The sequence below is a fragment of the Lithobates pipiens genome, unplaced genomic scaffold, assembly GCF_037356315.1.
Source record: "Lithobates pipiens isolate NorthernLeopardFrog02 unplaced genomic scaffold, aLitPip1_a1.2 Scaffold_28, whole genome shotgun sequence".
In the NCBI taxonomy this organism is placed as follows: Eukaryota; Metazoa; Chordata; class Amphibia; order Anura; family Ranidae; genus Lithobates; species Lithobates pipiens.
Genome location: NW_027507789.1, coordinates 170,964,076 through 170,989,336, shown reverse-complemented (window position 1 = coordinate 170,989,336; position 25,261 = coordinate 170,964,076). Strand labels below are relative to the sequence as shown.

General features: G+C 43.2%; 1 protein-coding gene across 1 annotated transcript; it reads left to right on the top strand.

The window, feature by feature from the left end:
* Positions 1 to 258: 258 nt before the first annotated feature.
* On the top strand, positions 259 to 24,644 carry LOC143935801 (keratin, type I cytoskeletal 19-like). The gene is made up of 8 exons (XM_077459910.1): positions 259 to 880; positions 1,053 to 1,135; positions 2,131 to 2,287; positions 11,599 to 11,760; positions 11,892 to 12,017; positions 17,707 to 17,927; positions 19,471 to 19,526; positions 21,381 to 24,644. Exons 1-8 carry the CDS (start codon positions 308 to 310, stop codon positions 21,437 to 21,439), a joined length of 1,437 nt encoding a protein of 478 aa, XP_077316036.1. The 5' UTR covers positions 259 to 307; the 3' UTR covers positions 21,440 to 24,644.
* Positions 24,645 to 25,261: the final 617 nt, after the last annotated feature.

Genomic DNA, 25,261 nt, shown 5'->3' with positions numbered 1-25,261 from the left:
TGCCTTAAATCTGTGAACAAGGAGTTCAATAAATATATAATAACCTTCTACGCCTTCCAATAAGTTTATGTTTCAGACTATATGACAAATCACATGAAGTTCAAACAACATTCTATATGAATTGTACAACAAGGGACAAAGGATTCAGATGCTTGTAAAAAAAAATCCTATAAACATTTCTAACAATTCACAACACCCTTTTACTTAATATAAAAAGGATTCTATAAACTGGCTACATTTGTATCACATACACACAGCTGTAACACTTCTCTTTGATCCCATCCTTGCTAAAGCCGTTAGACACAATATGATGAACTATTCTCCAGCACCTTCTCCTAAGTTCCAATATGGAAGCTGCAAGCATGGTGGTGGATTCAATAATACCCACTTTGGATCATTCACCCACAAAGCCAGCAATGAGGACAATTCTCTGTCTTCAGGAGGAGTCTATAAAAACCTCTATGGACAGTCCAAGATATCTCATCACACTAGAGTAAACAGTCCAACACGTGGAGGATCTTACAATTCCTATCATGGTGAAACCTTTGACGACCACTACAGGGCTTCTAGTTCTCAAGGAAATCTACGGTTTAAAGAAATCACCCATTCGCGTGGACATTCCTATAATATGCAAAGTGGTGGAGCCCACTCCGGAGATTATGGAAGTTCAAAAAGCAATAACCTGTTCAGAATCAATGAAAGGGAAACCATGCAGCATCTGAATGAGCGACTTGCATCTTATCTAGAAAAGGTTTGCACCTTGGAGCAGGAAAATAAGGAATTGGAGAAGAAAATATCTGCGTGGTATGAGAGCAATGCCCCAAGTGCTTTGCCTGACTCTAGCCAGTTTCTCAAAACAATTGAAGAGCTCCAGAAAAAGGTAACAAAATCAAAATTTATGTAAACTTTTAGTCTACCAGATCCTGACATGACATTCATTTTTCCCACAATACTTTTACATACTCGTTGACATGCAAAATATGTGACAGTTAGGCGTTCTTGATTGGCAATTGTTAACCAACCCAACGTGATCATTTCTGTTTTTTATACAGATCTTTTCAGCCACTATTGAGAAGTCCAGCATTGATCTTCAAATTGACAATACTAAATGGGCAATTGATGACTTTAGCAACAAGTAAGCATATGATATCAGTAATAACAAAGTGATTTGAAAAACAAGAAAGGTGGAACCAGATGATCATGTATTGAGTGTGACGATATTTTGTGAGCTACAAGAAATTTTGTGTGGCTAGTGTATCTTTCTACCAATGTGGAAACCCTGTTAAAACTATTACCTAGTATTACTAAGGTACTTATAGTATATTAAATGGTACATTGTAGATATAGTAACTACTGTATGTTCCAGTTTCAGCTGTGCCATGACCACTGTCCTAGGTTTCCTGTTTCAGGGCGGCTGCTTTCTCTTACAGAATCCTTTGGAGCCACCTTTGTACAGTATGTAGGGCATAGAGCTGCGTCTCTCTATATCATTGTGTGCATCAATAGAAACACGCAGTCTCATAGTCTAGGACAGTGATGGTGAACCTTGGCACCCCAGATGTTTTGGAACTACGTTTCCCATGATGCTCATGCACTCTGCAGTGTAGCTGAGCATCATGGGAAATGTAGTTCCAAAACATCTGGGGTGCCACGGTTTGCCATCACTGGCCTAGGATGACTCCTCCTTCCCCCTCCTTTCTACAAGCTAACAGCCTGATGGCATTGGTAACTCTTTCTTGCAAAAACTAGAAGTTTAGGGAAGAAGCACAGACAGATTAGGAGCCAGCAACATTGAAAGTTGTCATTTGCAAATGCTGGGTTAAGAATTTTAACAAATAGTTTACCAGTAAATGTTTATTCTATTGTGCTCAATGCGTTAAACTAAAAAATGCAGAGGGTTTAGTACAACTTTAAGGTTATTAGAATATATATGAGCCTCCAGCTACAGCTAGTAACTTTACTAAATTAAAAACTAAACTAGATTTAAGATAAATTACCTGTGGTTGAGGGTTACTAAGATTGTTCAACCCAATCTGACCTACTTAGGTGCAATTTCTCAGAATCCCTGAGAATTGACAGTGCCTCTTCTGCAGTTGTTATATATAACAGCTGTTCATTTTTACTCTAAAGATATGAAATTGAACTCAGACTAAGAAACAATGTGGAAGCTGATGTACAAGGACTTCAACAAATCTTGGAGGGACTAAATAAAGAAAACCCGGAACTAGGAATGAATGTTCAAGAACTCCAAGAAGAAGTCCGAGAAATGAAGAAGAACCACGAGGAGGTAAGTTACACAAATACTGTAAATATAAAACACCGTTTCTAAGATCTGGTTGTGTGCTGGATTTTTTCTCAACTGATGAAAACCAAGAAACACTCTGTTCTCCAAATGTTCAAACCAGTGGACTAGTAGGTGTCACCTGCTGACATGAATCCTAGACACGTGTGACTAATTTTGTTACAAATTGAAATTCGGTTGAAATTTTTGTTATTTGGAGATCCAGATGTATATGAATCTCCAAATCACCCTAGTAACAAATGTCAATGAATCCAAAATAAATTACAATGAAACAAATTCATTCATATTCATTCACAATGACATGATGCAATAGTTTAGGCCTTTTATTAATGTTTGAAGGATCTGAAATAACGTAATGACATAAAGAATGGTCCAAATTGATTCAAATCCATTTGGTTTTTATAGTGCAATAACATTTTTCATTTTTATAGAAAATTCACTACATGTGAAATGGAAACATTTTGCAATAAATACAGTAAGTTATAAAAGGTAATGATTCCTACTTATTGTGTTTGAGTCGGATGTGGAGGTGGATCCATCAGAATCACTGAATCGTAACATAATGACTAGTGATGGACGAACTTCCGACGGGACGTTTCGCGAACGCGAAATGCGAACGGACCCAAACGTTCGCGAAACCGAACGTTCGCCGCGGGCCCCATTGACTTCAATGGGAGGCGAACTTTGCAAACCTTCATGTCGAATTTGCGGCCACGTGGTAATTATTAGGGGGTAAAACGTAGTCCCACCATCTGGACAATGACATAATACATGTATGAGGTGAATTTGGGATCGATAACTACAAGCATTTTTATTTTATTTGGGAAATTGTTCTAACAATTCAGGACTATGGAGCTAATGAAGGCAATGGAGGAGAGGGAAGGTCAGGGACCAGGGTAGGCAAAGAAGAGGGTGCAGGAGATGATCACCAGCAGCGTGACATACCGGAATGACACATGCACCGTGATAGAGGCATCTGACAGCAGCACCGTAATACAGAGCACTGACAGCAGCACCGTGACATACAGCGCTGACAGCAGCACCGTGACATACAGCGCTGACAGCAGCACCGTGACATACAGCGCTGACAGCAGCACCGTGACATACAGCGCTGACAGCAGCACCGTGACATACAGCGCTGACAGCAGCACCGTGACATACAGCGCTGACAGCAGCACCGTGACATACAGCGCTGACAGCAGCACCGTGACATACAGCGCTGACAGCAGCACCGTGACATACAGCGCTGACAGCAGCACCGTGACATACAGCGCTGACAGCAGCACCGTGACATACAGCGCTGACAGCAGCACCGTGACATACAGCACTGACAGCAGCACCGTAAGCAGCCCCAGGAGGAAGTCAGCACAGCACAGGGATGGTGTGATCCCCTCATAATAAGAACCCCCAGGAGGAAGTCAGCACAGCACAGGGATAGTGTGATCCCTTCATAATAAGAACCCCCAGGAGGAAGTCAGCACAGCACAGGGATATCATAAGCAGCCCCAGTAGAAATATGACACCGCTCAACCTCTTCAAAGAGGAGGGTAGGGGCATATAGTACGGTGTGCTTTTTTGGGTCAAGGAAGTGAGCCAAATGAATTAAGAAGGTCTGTGTGCTTGATTAAAAAAATAGTTTATAGACATATACATGGTCTACTGGTCACATGTGTTGAATTCCTCCGAGATCCATGCCTCATTCATTTTTAGAAATGTGAGGTAGTTAACACTGTGGTGAGCTAGGCGAGTACGCTTATCGGTCACAATCCCCCCTGCTGCGCTGAACGTCCTTTCGGACAGGACACTGGATGAGGGGCAAGCCAACAGTTCGATTGCAAATTGGGCAAGCTCTGGCCAGAGGTCAAGCCTGCCCACCCAGTAGTCTAGGGGTTCATCACTCCTCAGAGCGTCCACATCGGCCGTTAACCCAATGTAGTCGGACACCTGACGGTCTAGGCGTTCCCTGATGCTGGATCCGGATGACACCTGTCGATGGGTCGGCTGAAAGAATGACCTCATATCCGAAGTCACCAACACATCTTCAAACCGGCCTCTTCTTGCAGGCGCTGTTGGATTGGTACCCGCAAATCCTTCTCTGGGAGTGGGAATTGCTCCTCTGCCAGCGCACGCAAAAGCAGAATGCAGCATTTCTCGAAGCAAGGCCTGGAAGTGCTGCATTCTGACAGCCCTCTGCGACGGCGGTAACATTTCCGCCATTTTGTGTTTGTACCGGGGGTCTAAGTACGTTGCCACCCAGTACTGGTCCTTGACCCTCATGCTTTTTATACGGGGGTCCCTATTAAAACACTGGAGCATGAAGGCCCCCATTTGCACTAAAGTGGAAGCGGTGTGGTGGCCTGGCTCCTGCTCATCATCCAGGATAATGTCGTCCTCTTCATTCTCCTCTCCCCATCCTCGCACAACAGGGATCCCAGAAAGGTTTAAAGCATGCTCTTCTTGCTCCTGCTCATCCGCCCCGGCACCATCCTCCTCTGACTCCTCATCAGACTCCTGTTGTTGACTTGTCTCAGATAGAGTAGCCCCCCCTGGGAATTCATCCAGCATTGCGACTTCCTCATCTTCCCGCTCCTGCTCCTCCACAGCCTGATCAATGACACGACGCAATGCACGCTCCAGAAAGAAGGCATAAGGTACCATGTCACTGATGGCGCCATGGCTGCGACTGACCAGTTTGGTGATCTCCTCAAATGGCCGCAGAAGTCTGCATGTGTCGCGCATGAGCAGCCACTGGCGCGGTGAAAAAAAACCCAGCTCCCCAGAACCGTTTCTTTCGCAGAGTTCATACAGGTAGACGTTAACTGCACGTTTCTGCTGGAGCAGCCTATCAAGCATATAGAAGGTTGAGTTCCATCGCGTCGGGCAATCGCAAATAAGACGTCTGACCGGCAGATGGTGTCGCCGCTGAATGTCAGCAAGGCGAGCCATGGCCGTGTAAGATCTTCTGAAATGGGCCGAGATTTTCCTTGCCTGCCGCAAGATGTCCTGGACCCCAGGGTATTTGACAAGGAATCGCTGCACGACCAAGTTTAAGACGTGTGCCATGCACGGCACGTGCGTGATTTTGCCCTGTTTCAATGCGCTAAGCAGATTGGCACCGTTGTCACACACCACTTTACCAACTGTCAAATTGAGCGGTGTTAGCCACTCATCTGCCTGTGAACGCAAAGCTGAAAGGAGTGCCGGGCCAGTGTGGCTCTTTGCTTCCAGGCACAACAGACGCAGCACGGCATGGCAACGTCTCACCTGGCATGTGGAATAGGTTCTGGGGAGCTTGGGCGGTGCAGTGGAAGAGACGCTAGCAGCGGAAAAGGAGGAGGCAGCTGAGGAGGAGAGGGAGGAGGATGGAGTAGGAGGAGGAGAAGAAGAGTCAGGCCTGCATGCAATCCGTGGCGGTAAAACCAAATCTACACGGGTGCCACGGGTTACATGCTTGACGGCCGTCAGAAGGTTCACCCAGTGGGCAGTAAAACTGATATACCTTCCCTGCCCGTGTTTGCTAGACCACGTGTCTGTGGTCAGATGTATCTTGGCACCGACACTGTGTGCCAGAGATACATTCACTTGCCGCTGAACATGGCCATATAGCTCTGGGATGCCCTTCTCTGAGAAATACTTCCTTCCTGGGACCTTCCATTGTGGTGTTCCAATGGCCACAAATTTGCGAAAGGCCTCCGAGTCCACCAGTTTATATGGCAGTAGTTGGCGGGCTATGAGTTCTGACAAGCCAGCCGCCAACCGTTGGGCAAGAGGGTTATCCGGCATCATCATTTTTTTACGCTCAAACATTAGGCCCACGGAAGCCTGCCTTTTTGCAGAAAAATGTGAGCTTGGCGTGATGGAAGGTGGAGTGGAGGACAATTGTGAGGAGAGAGGAGAAGGAGAAGTAGAAGACGAGGCTGGACGGTGAGAGCCTGCAGTGTGGCTTTGTGTGTTCCGTTGCTCCCACTGGGCTCGGTGATGGCTGCTCATGTGCCTTCTTAAGGCGGTCGTCCCTAGGTGAGTATTGGGCTTACCGCGACTAACGCGTTGACTGCAAAGATTGCAGATGGCAACGCTATTGTCAGCAGCGGACACGTTAAAAAAAGCCCACACTGCGGAGCCATGTGCCGGTGTCCTGGGAGCGCCAGATGTGACCGTACATGGTCGATGACTCGCTCCTGATACATTTGCAGTCTGCTTTGTCCCTGCTGTGCAATGTAAGTCATTGCTGCTTCTCCTCCCTATCTGCTGGTCCATATCTCCCTCTGAACTCCCCTCCTCTTCCTCTCTTGTGGGCACCCACGTGACATCACTAGACACGTCATCATCAACGTCACCTTCCCCACCGCTATAAGTAGAGATCTCGGAGTAGGCAGCAACACCGGGGACCAACCTCCTCCTTGGGCTGATCTGGGTACTGGCGTCAGACTGCTGAGTAGCGCTTGTTGCTACCTCCTCTTCCTGATCCAATACCAAGAGTGGCTGCGCATCAGAAATGTCCTCTTGATATGGATCGGAAAATAATTCCAGTGACTCAAGCGGAAGGTATGTGGTGGTGGTGGTGGTGGTCGTGTTGTTGGTGGTAGTGTCTTTGGGGGTGCACATAGCAGAGAGTGAAGAAGAGGGTGCAGATCGAGAGGATGAGGAGGGTGCAGAAGAGTAAGGCTGAGCGAGCCACTCAACCAAGTCTGGTGCATCCTTTAAAGTAATTGAACGCACCTTCTGCAACTTCCCACTTTGGCTCAAGCCTGTTGCTCCTGCCCTACCCCTACCACCCCTGCGGAAGGGCCTGCCTCTTCCTCTGCATGTCATTTTTTAAATGACCCTGTGACAAAACTCTTAGTCCCTATACCGCTGAAGGACTGCTGCAGTATAGGTGAGCGGTCAGCAGTGGTGCACGTCAACCCTATCTATTGTGGACCTATAGCGGTCCTTACAGAACAGCAGACTGTACCGCACTCAAGCCTATGTACCGTAGCACCCTATACCAAGTTACCAGTCCTTATAAGAACTTTTGTGGACCAAGCAGGTTGTGTATTAGTGTTTAGCAGACTGTACGTCAGTCCCTATACCGCTGAAGGACTGCTGCAGTATAGGGCAGCGGTCAGCAGTGGTGCACGTCAACCCTATCTATTGTGGACCGATAGCGGTCCTTACAGAACAGCAGACTGTACCGCACTCAAGCCTATGTACCGTAGCACCCTATACCAAGTTACCAGTCCTTATAAGAACTTTTGTGGAACAAGCAGGTTGTGTGTTAGTGATTAGCAGACTGTACGTCAGTCCCTATACCGCTGAAGGACTGCTGCAGTATAGGTGAGCGGTCAGCAGTGGTGCACGTCAACCCTATCTATTGTGGACCGATAGCGGTCCTTACAGAACAGCAGACTGTACCGCACTCAAGCCTATGTACCGTAGCACCCTATACCAAGTTACCAGTCCTTATAAGAACTTTTGTGGAACAAGCAGGTTGTGTGTTAGTGATTAGCAGACTGTACGTCAGTCCCTATACCGCTGAAGGACTGCTGCAGTATAGGTGAGCGGTCAGCAGTGGTGCACGTCAACCCTATCTATTGTGGACCGATAGCGGTCCTTACAGAACAGCAGACTGTACCGCACTCAAGCCTATGTACCGTAGCACCCTATACCAAGTTACCAGTCCTTATAAGAACTTTTGTGGACCAAGCAGGTTGTGTATTAGTGTTTAGCAGACTGTACGTCAGTCCCTATACCGCTGAAGGACTGCTGCAGTATAGGGCAGCGGTCAGCAGTGGTGCACGTCAACCCTATCTATTGTGGACCGATAGCGGTCCTTACAGAACAGCAGACTGTACCGCACTCAAGCCTATGTACCGTAGCACCCTATACCAAGTTACCAGTCCTTATAAGAACTTTTGTGGAACAAGCAGGTTGTGTGTTAGTGATTAGCAGACTGTACGTCAGTCCCTATACCGCTGAAGGACTGCTGCAGTATAGGTGAGCGGTCAGCAGTGGTGCACGTCAACCCTATCTATTGTGGACCGATAGCGGTCCTTACAGAACAGCAGACTGTACCGCACTCAAGCCTATGTACCGTAGCACCCTATACCAAGTTACCAGTCCTTATAAGAACTTTTGTGGAACAAGCAGGTTGTGTGTTAGTGATTAGCAGACTGTACGTCAGTCCCTATACCGCTGAAGGACTGCTGCAGTATAGGTGAGCGGTCAGCAGTGGTGCACGTCAACCCTATCTATTGTGGACCGATAGCGGTCCTTACAGAACAGCAGACTGTACCGCACTCAAGCCTATGTACCGTAGCACCCTATACCAAGTTACCAGTCCTTATAAGAACTTTTGTGGACCAAGCAGGTTGTGTATTAGTGTTTAGCAGACTGTACGTCAGTCCCTATACCGCTGAAGGACTGCTGCAGTATAGGGCAGCGGTCAGCAGTGGTGCACGTCAACCCTATCTATTGTGGACCGATAGCGGTCCTTACAGAACAGCAGACTGTACCGCACTCAAGCCTATGTACCGTAGCACCCTATACCAAGTTACCAGTCCTTATAAGAACTTTTGTGGAACAAGCAGGTTGTGTGTTAGTGATTAGCAGACTGTACGTCAGTCCCTATACCGCTGAAGGACTGCTGCAGTATAGGTGAGCGGTCAGCAGTGGTGCACGTCAACCCTATCTATTGTGGACCGATAGCGGTCCTTACAGAACAGCAGACTGTACCGCACTCAAGCCTATGTACCGTAGCACCCTATACCAAGTTACCAGTCCTTATAAGAACTTTTGTGGACCAAGCAGGTTGTGTATTAGTGTTTAGCAGACTGTACGTCAGTCCCTATACCGCTGAAGGACTGCTGCAGTATAGGGCAGCGGTCAGCAGTGGTGCACGTCAACCCTATCTATTGTGGACCGATAGCGGTCCTTACAGAACAGCAGACTGTACCGCACTCAAGCCTATGTACCGTAGCACCCTATACCAAGTTACCAGTCCTTATAAGAACTTTTGTGGACCAAGCAGGTTGTGTATTAGTGTTTAGCAGACTGTACGTCAGTCCCTATACCGCTGAAGGACTGCTGCAGTATAGGGCAGCGGTCAGCAGTGGTGCACGTCAACCCTATCTATTGTGGACCGATAGCGGTCCTTACAGAACAGCAGACTGTACCGCACTCAAGCCTATGTACCGTAGCACCCTATACCAAGTTACCAGTCCTTATAAGAACTTTTGTGGAACAAGTGAGTTGTGAATGTTTAGCAGACTGCAGCAGAAGGGCAGCAGTCAAGTATAATATCCTTTCTATATTTGGAAGAAAGAATATTATACATGTACAAGCCTATTACTGTACCACTGATACCAGTCCTGAAAAGAACCTTTGTGGAACTAATAATAACAGCAAGTCTTTAAAATTACCCTCACTGCCTGACAACACTGCTTCCTTCCTGTCCCTATACAAATTGGCAAAAAAAGAGAACGATTAGTGGTTACTGGAACAGCTCTTTTGTGGACCTTGATAGTAACAGCTAATGATGATGATGATGATGATGATGATGAAAGACTAATCTGGCTGTCCCTGTAGCATACACCGTCCTTTCCCTTTCTCTAAACTAACAAAAGACACTCAGGCTGCTGCAAGAATCAGCAGCACAGCAAACCTATCAACACCTAACACCTATACCAGTCCTGAAAAGAACTTTTGTGTACCAAATAGCTAGTGGTTTATCTCTCCCTACTCCACACAGGAACCTGTCCCTATCTTAACAGAAGAAAGAATGTAAAATGGCCACCGGATCGGGTGTATTTATAGGTTAGGGGGAATGTACAAGTGTCCATGTGCTGTCATGTCTCAATTGGCTGTCCTGTATCACATGATAAACGTGTCACCAAAGGTTAAAGTTCTTGTATACATTAAACACGTAAGTCCGCCGCGGCGAACGACGGAAAAAGGCGTTCGAACGTGCGGACCGCGAATGTCGGAAATTCGCCGCGAAACGACCGCCGGGCGAACCGTTCGGCCATCACTAATAATGACTGAATTCAATATTAATTTAGTTCCATTTGTTATGTTATGATTCACAGATTCTGACGGATCCACCTCCATCCAAAAGTAAGAGAATTCATAAGTAATCTCCCGAAATAACAAATTAACATGTTAAAAGGAATATAGTCAATTCTAAAATACTATTGGATCTGCAACAACAAAGATATGAAATGAATCCAAGTATATAAAATGGATTACGAAAATGAATCATTCTAATATAATGAACACGACAAAACAAATTGATTAACTTAACAAATGAATACAAAAGAAAACAAAACAAATGTTTCTGTTGTGCACATCTCTCTAATTACTCCTTACTGAAATAGTTTTTCAAAATATTGTACATTCTTTTTTTAGGTAGCTACTATATGTAAAGTCATTTTCCTCTATAGTTTAAATCTGAAGTCCATTCAATATACACTATATTACCAAAAGTATTGGGACACATGCCTTTACACACACATGAATGTTAATGGCCTCCCAGTCTTAGTCTGTAGGGTGCAAGATTGAGTTGGCCCACTTTTTGCAGCTATAACAGCTTTAACTCTTCCCGGAAGGCTGTTCACAAGGTTTGGGAATGTGTCTATGGGAATGTTTGACCATTCTTCCAGACGCGCATTTGTGAGGTCAGGCACTGATATTGGACAAAAAGACCTGGCTCTCAGTCTCTATTTTAATTCATCCCAAAGGTGCTCTATCGGGTTGAGGTCAGGACTCCGTGCAGTCCAGTCAAGTTTCTCCATTCCAAATTCGCTTATGATGAAGGAGTCCTGCGAGGCTTCAAAAAATTGCTGTTTGCTGTAACAATGTGATCATTGAATAAAGATTTGGATCCATGTTTTGGAGACCCATGGTGTGCTGGTGACATTCCTCATTCTGATTGCTCATGGTTCCAGCTGGTGGCCACTTCAGCACCCACTTAATCATACAGCCACTTTTACAGGAATGTGTGCATTGGAAAGAGTGCATTGCATTCAATATATATGTCTCTTGCCTTAAAGTTGAGGTATAAAATGCCAGCATAAACAAATTAAACTTACAAATATCTATAACTTAATTCAAAATATTTTAAAATTAAATTAAAAAGAATTATAACCAAATACATTACCAGATGACTAATTTTATATCTTGGAATTATTATGCCCAGTTTGACAACCCCCTCAAAAAAATACTTGTGGAACTGAGGATGCGCATTCTTTCTAATGATGTATTTATGGCACTATACTTTCAGGTCTTAATAACATTTTTCATGTGATCATCTTATCCAGGAGGTGAATTCTCTCCGTGGTCAACTGGGCGCCAGAGTCAGTGTGGAATTAGATGCTGCTCCATCTATAGATCTGAATAGCGTTTTGTCTGATATTCGAGAAGAGTACGAAAACCTAATGGACAGGAACCTTAGAGATGTTGAAGCCATGTTTCTTGCAAGGGTAACCAAACATTTACATTTTTCAGTATTATATTCTCATTCCGTAATTATGAAGCTTTGTAACAAAAATGTAAATAAAAGCATTTCAAAAACTGAATGCTATAATGGTCTTTGTATTTTATAATTTTATAGACTGAAGAATTAAGTAACCAAGTCCAGTCAGGATCAGAAAGCATTCAATCAGTGCAGATTGAGATAATTGACTTGAAGCGCAATATACAGAACCTAGAAATTGATCTGCAGAGTCAGTTGAACATGGTAAGTGTTGCCACTTGGTACTTTAATGTGTATTAGGGTGATGTAGTGTTGGCTGAAGTCATATTTTAATCTTTCAGTTCCCTTGATTTTGGACTGACTCTCCTTTTCTTTTTTTTTCCCAATAAAGATTTTACTGAGGTTACAGTAAAGACAGGAACAGGTGTTTGCAGTTAAACAGGTACAGCGTACAAAACAGTCAAAGACACAGCTTAGGAGGAACCAAGAGGAGCCTCCTGGGTGTACCAGGCAGGTGTAGGGGGAGAGATGCCCGTTCCGACGGCTATGCTAGTCTTAATTCTAATGTCACTGCGTATGAGTACTGGTTTTGGAGGAGGTGACACGGGCGGCTACCGGCGCTCGGCCGCGTCGCCCAAGGGTAGGTGTACGGGCCAGAGGGTAGGGTAAAGAGAGGCAGCGAAGACGGGGAAAAAGACGAGGAGGTAGGGGGGAAGGGACAACGGGGATTGAGGGGGGAGGATCAAGGAGGGGGAAGAAAGAAAGAAAGCTACGGAAGGTGGAAGATATTAACAAAATGGAGGATTTGATCATGACTGCCCAAGATAGGCAGGAAGTCTACCGAAAGACCTGGTCTCTTTGGAATGCGTTTGTGTCCTCGACAGAAGGCAGAAACCTTTTTGAGCGTTAGGTGGAGATGTGCCAGTCAACAGGCGTCCAAGGGGGAACTCTGAATCGCCTCCACTCCTCTTTTCTAAGCTATTCCCTGTCCCTCCTTCCCTTATTCCCCTCTTTCCTAAAACCCCCCCTCCTCTCTCCTCACTGCTTCCCTATCCTATCCCACTCCCCTTCCCACGTCTCTTATCCCCCCCTCTTTCTCCTGTTTGTGCGCTCACTTCATGCCTCTTCTTATGGTTGCAACCTATTACCTGCTCACAATGGCCTTGACCTCTGTCTGCGGGCCCGTCCCTGGAGATGTTAATCGGCCTTGGTATGTCTTTGGCCCTTCCACCGAAATCGGCCGAGGGAGTGATACAGGTGGGGTCGACTCACTATTTACAATGTAATACAAGGCTGGTAATTGTTTTTTCTGTTACTGTGGTGCACATTCGGGAGGCTGCGTCCTTCACTGTCTATGTTGTACTTTCTTGTTTGGGGACTCTACCTTATATGTGTGAAAATTCTGAATAAAACTTATATTTCCAAAAAAAAAAAAAAGAAAGAAAGAAAGGGGTGTAGCTCCTCGCCCTTTGTCCGTGAGGGGCAATAGGAAGGAGTTGCAAGTTCCCGGGTGAGAGTCAATACTCAATCGGGGGGAACATGTCATTTGAATTCTGAGGTAGTTATAAAGTGAGACCAGCAGGCCCAAGTAATCGAGAATTTGTCCATTCTCTCTTGTGAGATGTGGATCAGCTCTTCCATGTCACCAATCCTGGAAATGGTCGCAAACCATTCGCCCAAAGTTGGGGCGTGGGTAGTCCGCCAGTGTCTGGGGATACACAGTCTTGCGGCGTTCACCATGTGCATGGCCAGGGATTTGAAGTAAGTTCTTTTGGATAGGGACGTGTGGTGGAGGAGAAATTGCGCCGGTGAAAAGTCCAAGGCGAAGGTGGTAACTGCTAAGATGAGTCTATGGACTTCCCTCCAGAAAAGTTGGATGCCGGGACAGGTCCACCAGATGTGTATCATCGTCCCTACATCGGCGTTACATCTCCAGCAGATATTCTGGATGGCAAGGGAAAATTTGTGGAGGCGGGAGGGGGTCCTGTACCATCTAGTGAGAATTTTATAGCCATTCTCCTGGATAGCAACATTCAGTGAGCCACCATGTGCGTATTCATGGACCTTAGTCCATTCCTCTGGTGTTAGGGGGGTCATCAGGTCTCTATGCCAGGAGGATTGCGATGGAGAGAGGGTTTAAGTCACCCAGGTCCGAGATAAGGGCATATAGGAGGGAGATTAGGTGTTTTTGAGGCATCTTGCGGTTACACAAGTCCTCGAATCGGGTGAGTTGTCTCATCCAGCTGTCCGAGGCAGCCTGAGTGGATAGGAAGTGGCAAATTTGTCGGTACGTCCAGAACGAGAAGGACGAGGATTTCGAGAGGTTCCTAAGAGTGTCAAAGGAGGCGATCCTACTCCCCGGGTAGAAGTGAGAGGCAAGGACGTCCTCCAAAGGCCATTCTTGCCTGAGAAAATTAGGTGAATTTCCAGGGGGGAGGTCAGGATTGCCTCGTAGTGTGGTTAAGGGACCCAGGGATTTTCTTGCATAACATCAGGGAGGTGTAAATAAACGGATGTGTGGCTAGCGTTTGTGGCCATTGTTTTGGGAGCATCCAGGAAAGAAGATGGATAGGAACAGGAGAAAAAGCATTTTCCAGAGATACCCATAACTTTTCAAGGGGATGGATATTCCAGTCCGCAATTCTGGTGAGATGGCATGCTGCATAGTATTTATGTAGGTCTGGGAGGGCTATATACCTAGATTTGGGTAGTGTAAGTCGAGAATACTTGATCCTCGGGGGGAATCTCTCCATAGAAAGGCCGAGCAGGTCCTCCAGTAGGAGGAGAAAAAGCTAGTGGGTAAGGCCATAGGGACGGTTTGGATCAGGTATAGGAAGCGAGGTAAAACAATCATTTTGATCAAGGCTGCCCGGCCGAACCACGACACATTGAGGTGCTGCCAATCCTTAAGATAGTTTTGGGTTTGGACCAAGGCAGTATGAAAGTTAAGTGAGTAGAGGTCCAAGAGGCGATGCAGGATTTTAATTCCTAGGTATGAGATCGCGGTGCGTTCCCATTGAAAGGGAAAGGCTTCTTGGCAATGGGCCACATCCTGGGTGGGTAAGGTGACGTTTAAGGCATGAGATTTGGTATTAGTTGATTCTGAGGTTGGAGATCTTCCCAAAGGTCTCCAAGTCTCGAAGAAGTGATGGGAGGGAGGTACGCGACAACGTCAGGGAAAGCAAAATGTCGTCAGCAAAAGCTGAGACCTTAAACTCCCTGTCCTTCACCAGTACTCCCCTGATATCAGGGTTCACTCTGAGTTTGTTTAAAAGGGTCTCTAAAGTAAGAATATAGATCAGTGGGGAGAGGGGGCAGCCTTGGCGAGTGCCGTTGTTAATGGGGAAGGCGTTCGATAGGTGGCCATTGACTCTCACCGCCGCTGTGGGGCCAGAGTACAATGCCATTATGGAAGCAAGCATGCGGTCACCTGACTCTCCTTTTCACCTAACAATTGATATTATATGTGAAACCCCACCATTTGACTTTTATCCCTTCTTTTATTCTTTTATTTATTTATTTCATTTTTATATGTTTTTGTACTTCCATTCGCTCTATCAGCAGCTTTGTTCAGTTTATGTTTTTCTATGGTCCGCTTTGGTTGCTTAAATTTCTTGGTTAACTTTTGTATTTTTTCCTTTTTCCTGTGTTTTCTTTTCACTTTGTTTGCAAATGTCCTTTTACGCTAAAGGATATGACTTAATTATACCTGGCTTTATAATAAGAGCAACTGACAACATATTTACAGTATAAAGCCTCTTAAAAAGCCCAAGAAGGCAAAAAGCCAAGAATAATATGCTCAACTTCACCAAGTATGTGCTGTAAGTACAATACGTACTCAAACACAAAGGAAGCTTGTAGTATTCAATAAATCATTATATTTATCTACTTCCAAGTAGTTCCAAGACCACCTGGTCTGGTGACAATTATCTAAGAGGGAATTTTCCACGACATGATTTCCTCTTCTTGTGTCTCCTGCATAGGATTTGAAGAGAAATCATTTTAATGTGGCACAGACCTCAATAAAATCACAGGGAACTTAATATATCAATATCTGATAAAAGTGTTGCCTTTATGTTTTCTTTAAACTATATAAGCATAACTTTCTTCTTTGTTTTACGAAATGTAAATGGTTGCAAAAAATTGGTATTTTGTCTTCTTTCACAGCTCATTGTTAAGAAATCAAATAATTTCTGTAACGATAAAGAGGGACACCCTTCAGCCACAGCATGTAGGCAAAGGACACATCCTTGCATGGTCACAGTTACACTACTAGCCACAAAGATCTAATATGCAGAAAATGATTGGCTAAACCACACAAGTGCTTTATATTGGCTTTTCAAGATAATAAATTCAGTAATTCAGAGGCTGGATAAAATTTAGTAAAGCGTGACACATTTGGTAGTAAAATATTAAATTTTGTAAAGAGGTGAACACATCAGACCAAAAATAGGGACAACCAAGCCCGCATAGGGGGCAGAGGGAGTTGGTCTTAAAAGAGAGCTGGACCCTCCAAATAAAGGGCAGTTGGGAGTTATGGGCTAGGACAACTACTGAGGTGAGACAATTGTCACTCACTTAGTCTAGAGGTGCCATCATGCTGTACTATACAACCTGAACAATTTATTTTTAGGGAAAACAATATGCTATATCATTTATTTTCTGTTGATCATTATTAAGTTATTACGTTTTTAACCTAGGATAAAATAGAGCCAGGGCTGTCTTGTTATACTTCCCTCTACCATGTAAATTAAAATAAGCATGGGGTGATATATTGGTGATCAGATCAGTGCCGTATATCAGATTGTTCTTTAATGTCTGTGGTCAGTATAAGAGGAAACTGTTGTAACTTATAAAACTGCCCCTAAACTTAAAAAAAAAAAAAAAAAAAAACATTTTTTTACTATGTTATATGGAACATCTTGGAATGCTAATCACATAATGGGGAAGGGGAAAGGGGAAAATTTGGGACTTTAAATGAGGTCATAGCCTCCATCCCTATCAAATGTAAGGCAAAAATTAAAAACAAGAGCTGGGCGGGACTTTATATGAAGTACGGGGTTAAAAAGAGACAAAATGGCTATTGAAAAGATTTTTTATTCGTTTTTTTATCTAGCAAGGCATGATTACATGTATATATATATATATACATGTAATCATGCCTTGCTAGATAAAAAAAACGAATAAAAAATCTTTTCAATAGCCATTTTGTCTCTTTTTAACCCCGTACTTCATATAAAGTCCCGCCCAGCTCTTGTTTTTAATTTTTGCCTTATCTTGGAATGCTGTTATTAAGTAATATGCTGAAAATGAACATTTTGTCTTCAATTCCTCCGGAAAAATAGCAATGCACTTCTTGATATGTGAAGGTGCCTAGGAATTCCTGTGGTGACAACCTCACAGCTATATATCTGAAGTGTGGGATCTAAGTTACTGCTGCCTCTTACAGCTAGTTGCATAAGATTTGGAGTGAAATGTCATGAATGTGATGCTGACTGGAAACAAATCAGCACGGCATGCATTCATTCTGTAGACCTGTGCTTTGAGAACCACCCCTGCTGTCTCTCGAATATTCCTCAACCAGTTATCAGATCACCAATCATTGGGTAGGCAGCTCTAACATGAGTAAGCAAAGCTCTGCCTCTACAAAGATGGCTACCCCCACACAGAAACACAGTGCCTGCATAATAATTCAGTAATGGGGAAAAGATCAGCTCCAAAGAGCCTACAAACAATATGGGTTTGAATTCTGCTTGCAATGTTTTGGCACAGGTTCCAGAGTTTAGGTAAACTTTAATTTATGTATAAAAGTTACAGTATGGCAATACAAAACCGTTACTAGCAAGCATACCTTCACCTGAACTAGATATCATTTCTACAAACACAATTTTTGAAGCTACAGTGCTTTGAATGCCATACAAAAAATACCTTATTATTTCATCTCTCTTCACAGAATTCAGCTCTTCAAGACACACTGACAGAAACAGAAGCCAACTACGGTTCAGAACTTGACCAACTCCAGACAATGATTAACAATGTGGAATCGGAGATCGCCCGCAACAGATCTGAACTAGAGCGACAAATTATAGAGTATAAAATTCTTATGGATCAAAAAAATCTTCTCGAGCAGGAAATTGCCACATATAAACGCTTGCTTGAGCAACAGGACTGTCAGTAAGTACTACATAGAGGTGCACACTGAAAATGGAATAACATATTAATCCAACCCAAAATGATGGTTTAGTTAGGTAGACATTGGTGAGCTGAGTCAGCCCTGGCTTGATTTTAATTCTCTATTAACAAGGTCTCCCTGTCATAATTACTGACTGTTCCTGTTTACCTGGGGCATATGGGTGAAATAATCCACCTTTGTGTATGCCAGCACCTGTCACAGTTTCCCCTAATATAAAAAAGAAAAGTCTGAGCCCATCATGATGGCCACATATGGGTATAGACCAGTGATGACGAACCTTGGCACCCCAGATGTTTTGGAACTACATTTCCCATGTTGCTCAACTACACTGCCTAGTGCATGAGCATCATGGGAAAAGTAGTTCCAAAACATCTGGAATGCCAAGGTTTGCCATCACTGGTATAAACACTGGAACTCAAAAACAGGATCTCACCAGTAGAGTCTCTAGAAAAATAAGGGCCTATAAGATGGTTCACCTATATTAAAAACTGAAATATTAGTTTTGGTTGGGCTAACTCTTTATAGTACACAACCCTGAAAATACTGTCAATGTATTCATGCAGAAATAATGCCTCTTCTTATGTTCCTTTACACATTATTTCTGACTTTGGGAAGAAGTTTATTGACCTTCACTTACATCAGGGGTCTCCCCACGTAGAGTTAATGCAACTCTGGGAACTCTGGAAATTTGCAAGTGCTAATTATTACTAACACAAGACTCCATTAACTCAGCCCTAACCTCCATATACATAATAAGAAATGTTGGTTTAAGATGGCTAAAGGTCTTTTCTAAGAAAATAAGAATTCCTCATCTGAACTAGGCCCTAATGTATGGCATAAAAGAGTTCCCACCCTCTGCAGCCAACAGACAACTGTGGCACCCTCTTTCAAGCGCTTGACAAATTAGGCTCTGTGCTCTGCATGAGCAGTTGCTCCAGGGCTTAGTAAATGAGCAGAAGCTCTGCTGACTTCCCTTATCCAATGATGCACAAGCAAAAACGCATTTTTAATTTTTATCCTTGCATGTGATTGGGTATTCATTGCAAAGCAAAGCTTTACCCCATTTACTAAGCTCTGGAGCAACTGCACTTTGCAAAGTGCAAAATCTATTTGTCTTTAGTAAATCAGTCCCTATGCATCCAATAGAGAATCAATGGAGGGAATTTATCAAAACTGGAGCAGAAAACATTTGGAGTGGATATACATGGATGGCTACCACTCAGCTACTATCTTCAGTTTGTTAATTTAAGCTCTGAAAATAAAAGATAGAAGCTGAATGCTTTCCAATGCCTAGCTTTTATGGATTCCGTCTACTTCAGTCCCCTCATGTTTTACAACCTACAGCACAATTCCAGATTTCAATGGATTTACTAAACATTTTCAGCAATCCTCACAATTATACTAGTTGTGTTTTTTATTAGCAATGGTGTTCTATTCTTTGTTACAGTTGATGTGTTTTTAGGATATTAGTAACAGGTCTTCATGGAGAAGATAATTTTTTTAAACATTATAATTTTTTTGCAGTGTTAAAGAAGCAGAGCCAACTACATCAAGTATAAATACGTTCACGGCAACCGAAGGTAAGCTTGGAATGCCAAAAACATCTGTATAAAGGGAGGGAACATCCTTTATTAGCAATTATAACACTTTATTTGCTATAATGAATGCACTGCTGTATTTTGGGGATTGGGGGTTGTCATTAAAGTTCACCTTACTTTTTTGCATTCATTTTTTTTATGATAAAGATTAGAAGTAATTTAAAAAAACTATTAAATAAACACCTGAACGACATACAGGGATACGCAATGTAATACTGACATAAAATCACACACATAGGTTGGACTTGATGGACTTGATGTCTTTTTTCAACCTCACCTACTATGTAAATATGTAACTGTCAGTTTCCAGCAGATTAAAATCCAGTTAAAGAATGAAAGTGATTGTAAATGATCACCTTGTAAAACAACTCATTCAGTTTAAAATAGAAATGAAAGGTAAAACATTTTTGTATAGATATAAAAAAATATATATAAATACCCCTTTTCCTATTGTTATAACTGATCACATTCCCTCTGCTCTCAGCTGCATAAGAGCTGGGGGAGGGGAAGCAGCAGTACACTGAGATTCCCAGTGAATAGCTGTGCAAGTCTGATCATTGGGGGAGAGTTCCCAGCATAGCTAGCCACTTTCGCCTGCCCACCGTCACGGCAGCGCCATGTTTTCAGGATACGGCGCAACCTCAACTCTGTAAAGAGTCGCTGATGTGGCTCTTAAGCCATGTGATCGGCTGTGTCCAATCACAGCTGGTCACATGTAAATACAGGAAGTGCCTGTAATCCGCTCTCATTGAATGTAGTGATGATCAGTGGCATCTCCTTGAAGGAGAGAACAGGGCATGTAATCAGGGCACTGATCATCAGTGCCCTGATTACAGTAAAACCCCAGAAGTGCCACCGATTAATGCCCATCAGTTCCACCAATCAATGTGCATGACTGCCACCAATCATTGCCAATGAGTTCCCATCAGTGACACAAATCAGTGCCCATTAGTGACACAAATCAGTGCCCATTACTGGTGCCAGTTGGTGCTGCCATTTAGTGCCCACCAGTGCCCATCAATGCCACCCATTAGTGCCCATCAGTGCTGCCCATCAGTGCCCATCAGTGCCACTTATCCATGCTGCCTATCAGTGCCCACAAGTGCCGCCTATCAGTGCCCATCAGTGCCACCTATCAGTGCCCATCAGTGCCATCTATCAGTGCTCATCAGTGGAGCATATCAGTGGCACATATCAGTACCCATCACTGAGGCATAATAGTGCCTCCTTATCAGTGCCACCTAATCAATGCCCATAAGTGCCACCTCATCAGCGCCCCTCAGCACACATCTGTGAAGGAGAAAAAACGACTTATTTACAAAATTTACCTACAGAAACAAAGAAAAGGTTTTGTTTTTGTTTTTCAAAATTAGCGGCCTTTTTTATTATTTTTTTGTAAAAAAATACTACCAAAAGAAAGCTTTGTGTGAATAAAATGATTAAAAAATTATTTGGGTACAGTGTTGTCATTCAAAGTGTGACAGCTCTGAAAGCTAAAAAATGGCCTGGGCAGGAAGGGGGTGAAAGTTCCCTGAATCAAGGTGGTTAGAGAACTGATCACGGTATGCTCTGCTGCTTATTGTGCTCAGGAAAGCAAGGGGACTAGCTGGAGTACTAGAGATTTCACATAAAGGAAGTATTAGAAAGAGAACAGAATAGCTTCTCCTACAAGTACATAGTACATCAGGCACATATCAGGAATATGAAGTCTTGGGGTAACAAAAGCTTTAATTACCATATGGCTATTAAAATGCAAAGTGTTAATGGGCCACAATGCATTTAAGATTTTTAAATCAACTTCATAGTGCATTAATTACATGTGTGTTCATATTTTAGGCTCCAACGCAACAGAGAGTTCCCCAACAGAAAGTCATGCTTGTGAGACAAGCAGCTAAAGAAGAATGCTTGGGATTGGTTATATGGTCACAAAGAAGAAAAGAAAAAAGAAACATACAAAACAAATACCAATCAGATGTGTTCTTTATTGTGCCTAACATGCCTAATTCAGTTCTAAAATTAATTTTATTTATAAGACATACATATAAGTATTAGTATATAACTTAATTGCACTTTAAATAAAAAAAAAATATATATATATTCTTAGTAGAAAGTAAATGCATCTAATCTTATAGTAATATATATTACTTTATAAAATGTTTAAATTGGTACTAAAGTAAATTTTTTGGGGTTAAAAATAACAAGCATGTCAAACGTACCTGCTCTGTGCAGTGGTTTTGCACAGAGCAGCGCAGATCTTCCTTTTCTTGTATCCCCCGGCAGCCCCCCTCTTCTGCCGAGTGCCCCCATAGCAAGTGGCTTGCTATGGGGGCACCCGAGCCTATCCGCTGCTCTGTGTGTCCATTCAGACATGGAGCCGTGGCTCGGCCCGGTCTGCCCACTCTCTCCTTATTGGATCACTGACTTATATTAACAGCAGCCGGAGCCAATGGCACCCACTGCTGTGTCTCAGCCAATCAGGAGAGAAAGTTTTAGACAGCTGAGTCTCTTGTGTAACATCTCTGGATTGAGATGGAGCTCAGGTAAGTATTAGGGAGCTAGGGGGGAGGGGAAGGGGCACACACAGATTTTTTTTTCTTAAAATATATAATGCTTAAGATAAAAAAAAACTTCTGACTTTGCAACCACTTTAAGTGAATTCTGTTAATAACAACCTTCTAAACATTGGCAAGCATATAATTCACTCCTTATGTGTGTACAAACACTTACCAAGCTACCTGTACACCACTGTTGGCTCCTATTTCAGAGTGCCACTTCCCTGAACTTCTGGGTAGGGTGGTACAGGCCCTAAATTCAGATGGCACAATGCAGGGAGGATTGAGGGGCAGGTGGGCCACTTGCCACCCAGCAATCTCTTTATGTGCCGGAAGGGTGCATGTAGGGATGGCTCTATAAGACACTACAAGGGAGCGGAGCCACACTAAACCGACCAGCAATTGGTATGGCTGGTATGGCCAGCAATTCCAACCACAAAACTGCTACCAATTTAGCCAGATCTGGTCATACTGCAGTGTGTGTTGTATGGTTGGTAACCACACTAGAACACGTGTTTGTACAGTTAGAGTCAAAAAAATTGCGCTTTTTAGTCTCCCTTTTTTTTTTGCTGTTAATAAAATAAGCAGTACATGATAGTTCCTGTTTCCCTATTACAGGCATACCCCACTTTTAAGTACACAATGGGGTTTATTTACTAAAGCTAGAAAGGGCAAAATCAGGCTCACTTCTGCATAGAAACCAATGAGCTTTCAGGTTTTATTACCAAAGCTTAATTGAACAAGCTGGGGTTAGAAGCTCATTGGCTTTTACGCAGAAGTAGTCTGATTTTGCACTTTCTAGCTTTTGTAAACAAACCCCATTGTGTACACATGCACAGCCTTTTACTATATTTTGCTTCCACCAGTATAAGGTCTTAACAGAAACCTGCCATTGAGGTGCCATTCCTAAGCTGCCTTCTGAAGAATTTTATATTTTTCATGCTAATCCCCAAGCTTCATGAAACTGCAGATTTAGCTTTTTTGAGTCACTAACTAGTGCAGTGTTTCTCAACCTTTTTTTATGTTGCACCACCCTTAAAATGTAATGGTTACTTATCAGTATTACTTATCAATGGAAAACCTGAGCCTGAGATGATGCACACTAGTGTCTTGATGAAATTAACTTCACAGCAGAAGCCCCCATTCACATCAGAGGTCCCACATCACATCAGAGTCCACTCTTTACAAAAGTGACTTCCTGTCACGTCAGAAGTCCCCCATCACATCAGAGGCCTCACCTTTCACATCAAGGTCCCCTCTTCACCTCAGAGGCCCCACATAATATCAGCATCACCCCTATACATGGGAGCCCCCATCACATTAAGGCCTCCCCCTCATTACATCATAGCCTCCCCATCACCTTAGGATCCCACTATCACATCAGGGTTCCCCCAGTCAAAGAGACTCCCTATCACATAGTCTTCCCATAAAGGAGCCCTCCCTCACAGAGCCCCTGGTCACAGTTTCCCCTATTCACAGTGCCCCACAATCAGGTAGGAGATGGAAAAGGTCTGGAGGAGGTAGACATCCATCTTCTCTTGAATTCTGGGGGCAGCGCTGCATGACACTTGGCCTGGACAGGATCATGTATTGCCATGGTCCGGGCGAGCCGGCTGCCCTCACCATGGCAATGAATGATGCCAGATGCCCTGACCCTAGGCCATCTTAGGATCTATGGTGCTGGTGGCTGGTCCATCCACACCATGGCAACCCATGATGCTGATTTAGAGGAAACAGGGCATCCTGGAGGAACCCAGATAGCACTGGTTGAGAAACACTAGTGTCATTAAAGCAGCAACATGACTGTACTGTAATTTCAGATAGAGATCGGGATGGTATTTTTCTCATGGCAGGTTCTCTTTAGGCTTGTGGAGCAAACACCTTAACAATTTTGATAGAAAAAGAGCCTCTACAAATACTAAACTAGTTAACATAGGTATACATTTTTGGTTAAGAATTTAAATGATTTTAAGATGTTAATTTCATTAGAAAGGAAACCGTATGTGATAGTTTCAATGGCTTTCGGGAACTACCCACACTTTAAGCTGAGAAAACGTAAATTTAGCTTGATCATTTTATACATACATTAAAATGAGGATTGGAATTCTAAGATGTAATACATTCAAATGGTTGGTTAGGAATTATAAACATCAACGATATGCTTTTTTTCACAGCCATTCAAACCAATTCCTAAATAGCTTAACAATATGCTGGTAGTTAAAAGGTTATTTTGTGTCTTCCATGCACATGATGGTTTGATTAGAAAATCATTTTTATGTGGCATTGATATGTTTATCACAGTGGCCTTAACAGGATATAAGTCTATTATTATGAAAATGCTAATTTGCTTTTCCAAAAATGTGTAATAGCACAAAGAACTGTGATGGTTTACCCACTAAGCACAGCCATTATGAAAAGCATATGTTCACGATAATGTGGCATATGAAGTATTTGGATTCAGACTGATTCTTAACTGTGGTTTTTAAAAGTGTTTGTTGACTAATGTAGAGCTGACTTTGTATAATAAACTAAGTGACCAGTTGTAGTATGTTGTTGTCTGAGCTCTTTTCTTTTCCATTGAAAGACAAAAAAATACCAAATCCTAATTTAATGGTTGCCACCGAAACCTTTAAATACACTAGATAGCCAAAAGCTTGAGGACAACTGGCCATCATACCTACACTATATGGGAAAACATACAGTGCCTTGAAAAAGTATTCATACCCCTTGACATTTCCCTCATTTTGTCATGTTACAACCAAAAACATAAATGTATTTTATTGGGATTTTATGTGATAGACCAACACAAAGTAGCGCATAATTGTGACGTGTAAGGAAAGTGATTAATGGTTTCCAACATTTTTTACAAATAAGTATATGAAAAGTGTGGGGTGCATTTGTATTCAGCCCCCCTGAGTCAATACTTTGTAGAACCATCTTTCGTTGCAATTGCAGCTGCAAGTATTTTTGGGGATGTCTCTACCAGCTTTGCATATCTAGACAGTAACATTTTTACTCATTCTTGTTTGAAAAAAAGCTCAAGCTCTGTCAGATTGGATGGAGAGCGTCTGTGAACAGCCATTTTCAAGTCTTGTCACAGATTCTCAATTGAGTTTAGATCTGGACTTTGACTGGGCCATTTTAACACTTGAATATGCTTTGATT

What these genes read in the sequence shown, in the direction of transcription:
- LOC143935801 (XM_077459910.1), top strand. Translation starts at nt 308, where the DNA reads ATGATGAACTATTCTCCAGCACCTTCTCCTAAGTTCCAATATGGAAGC. An exon ending in TTGAAGAGCTCCAGAAAAAG is followed by an intron (nt 881 to 1,052) that starts GTAACAAAATCA and finishes TTTTTTATACAG; the next exon opens with ATCTTTTCAGCCACTATTGA. An exon ending in AAGCCATGTTTCTTGCAAGG is followed by an intron (nt 11,761 to 11,891) that starts GTAACCAAACAT and finishes ATAATTTTATAG; the next exon opens with ACTGAAGAATTAAGTAACCA.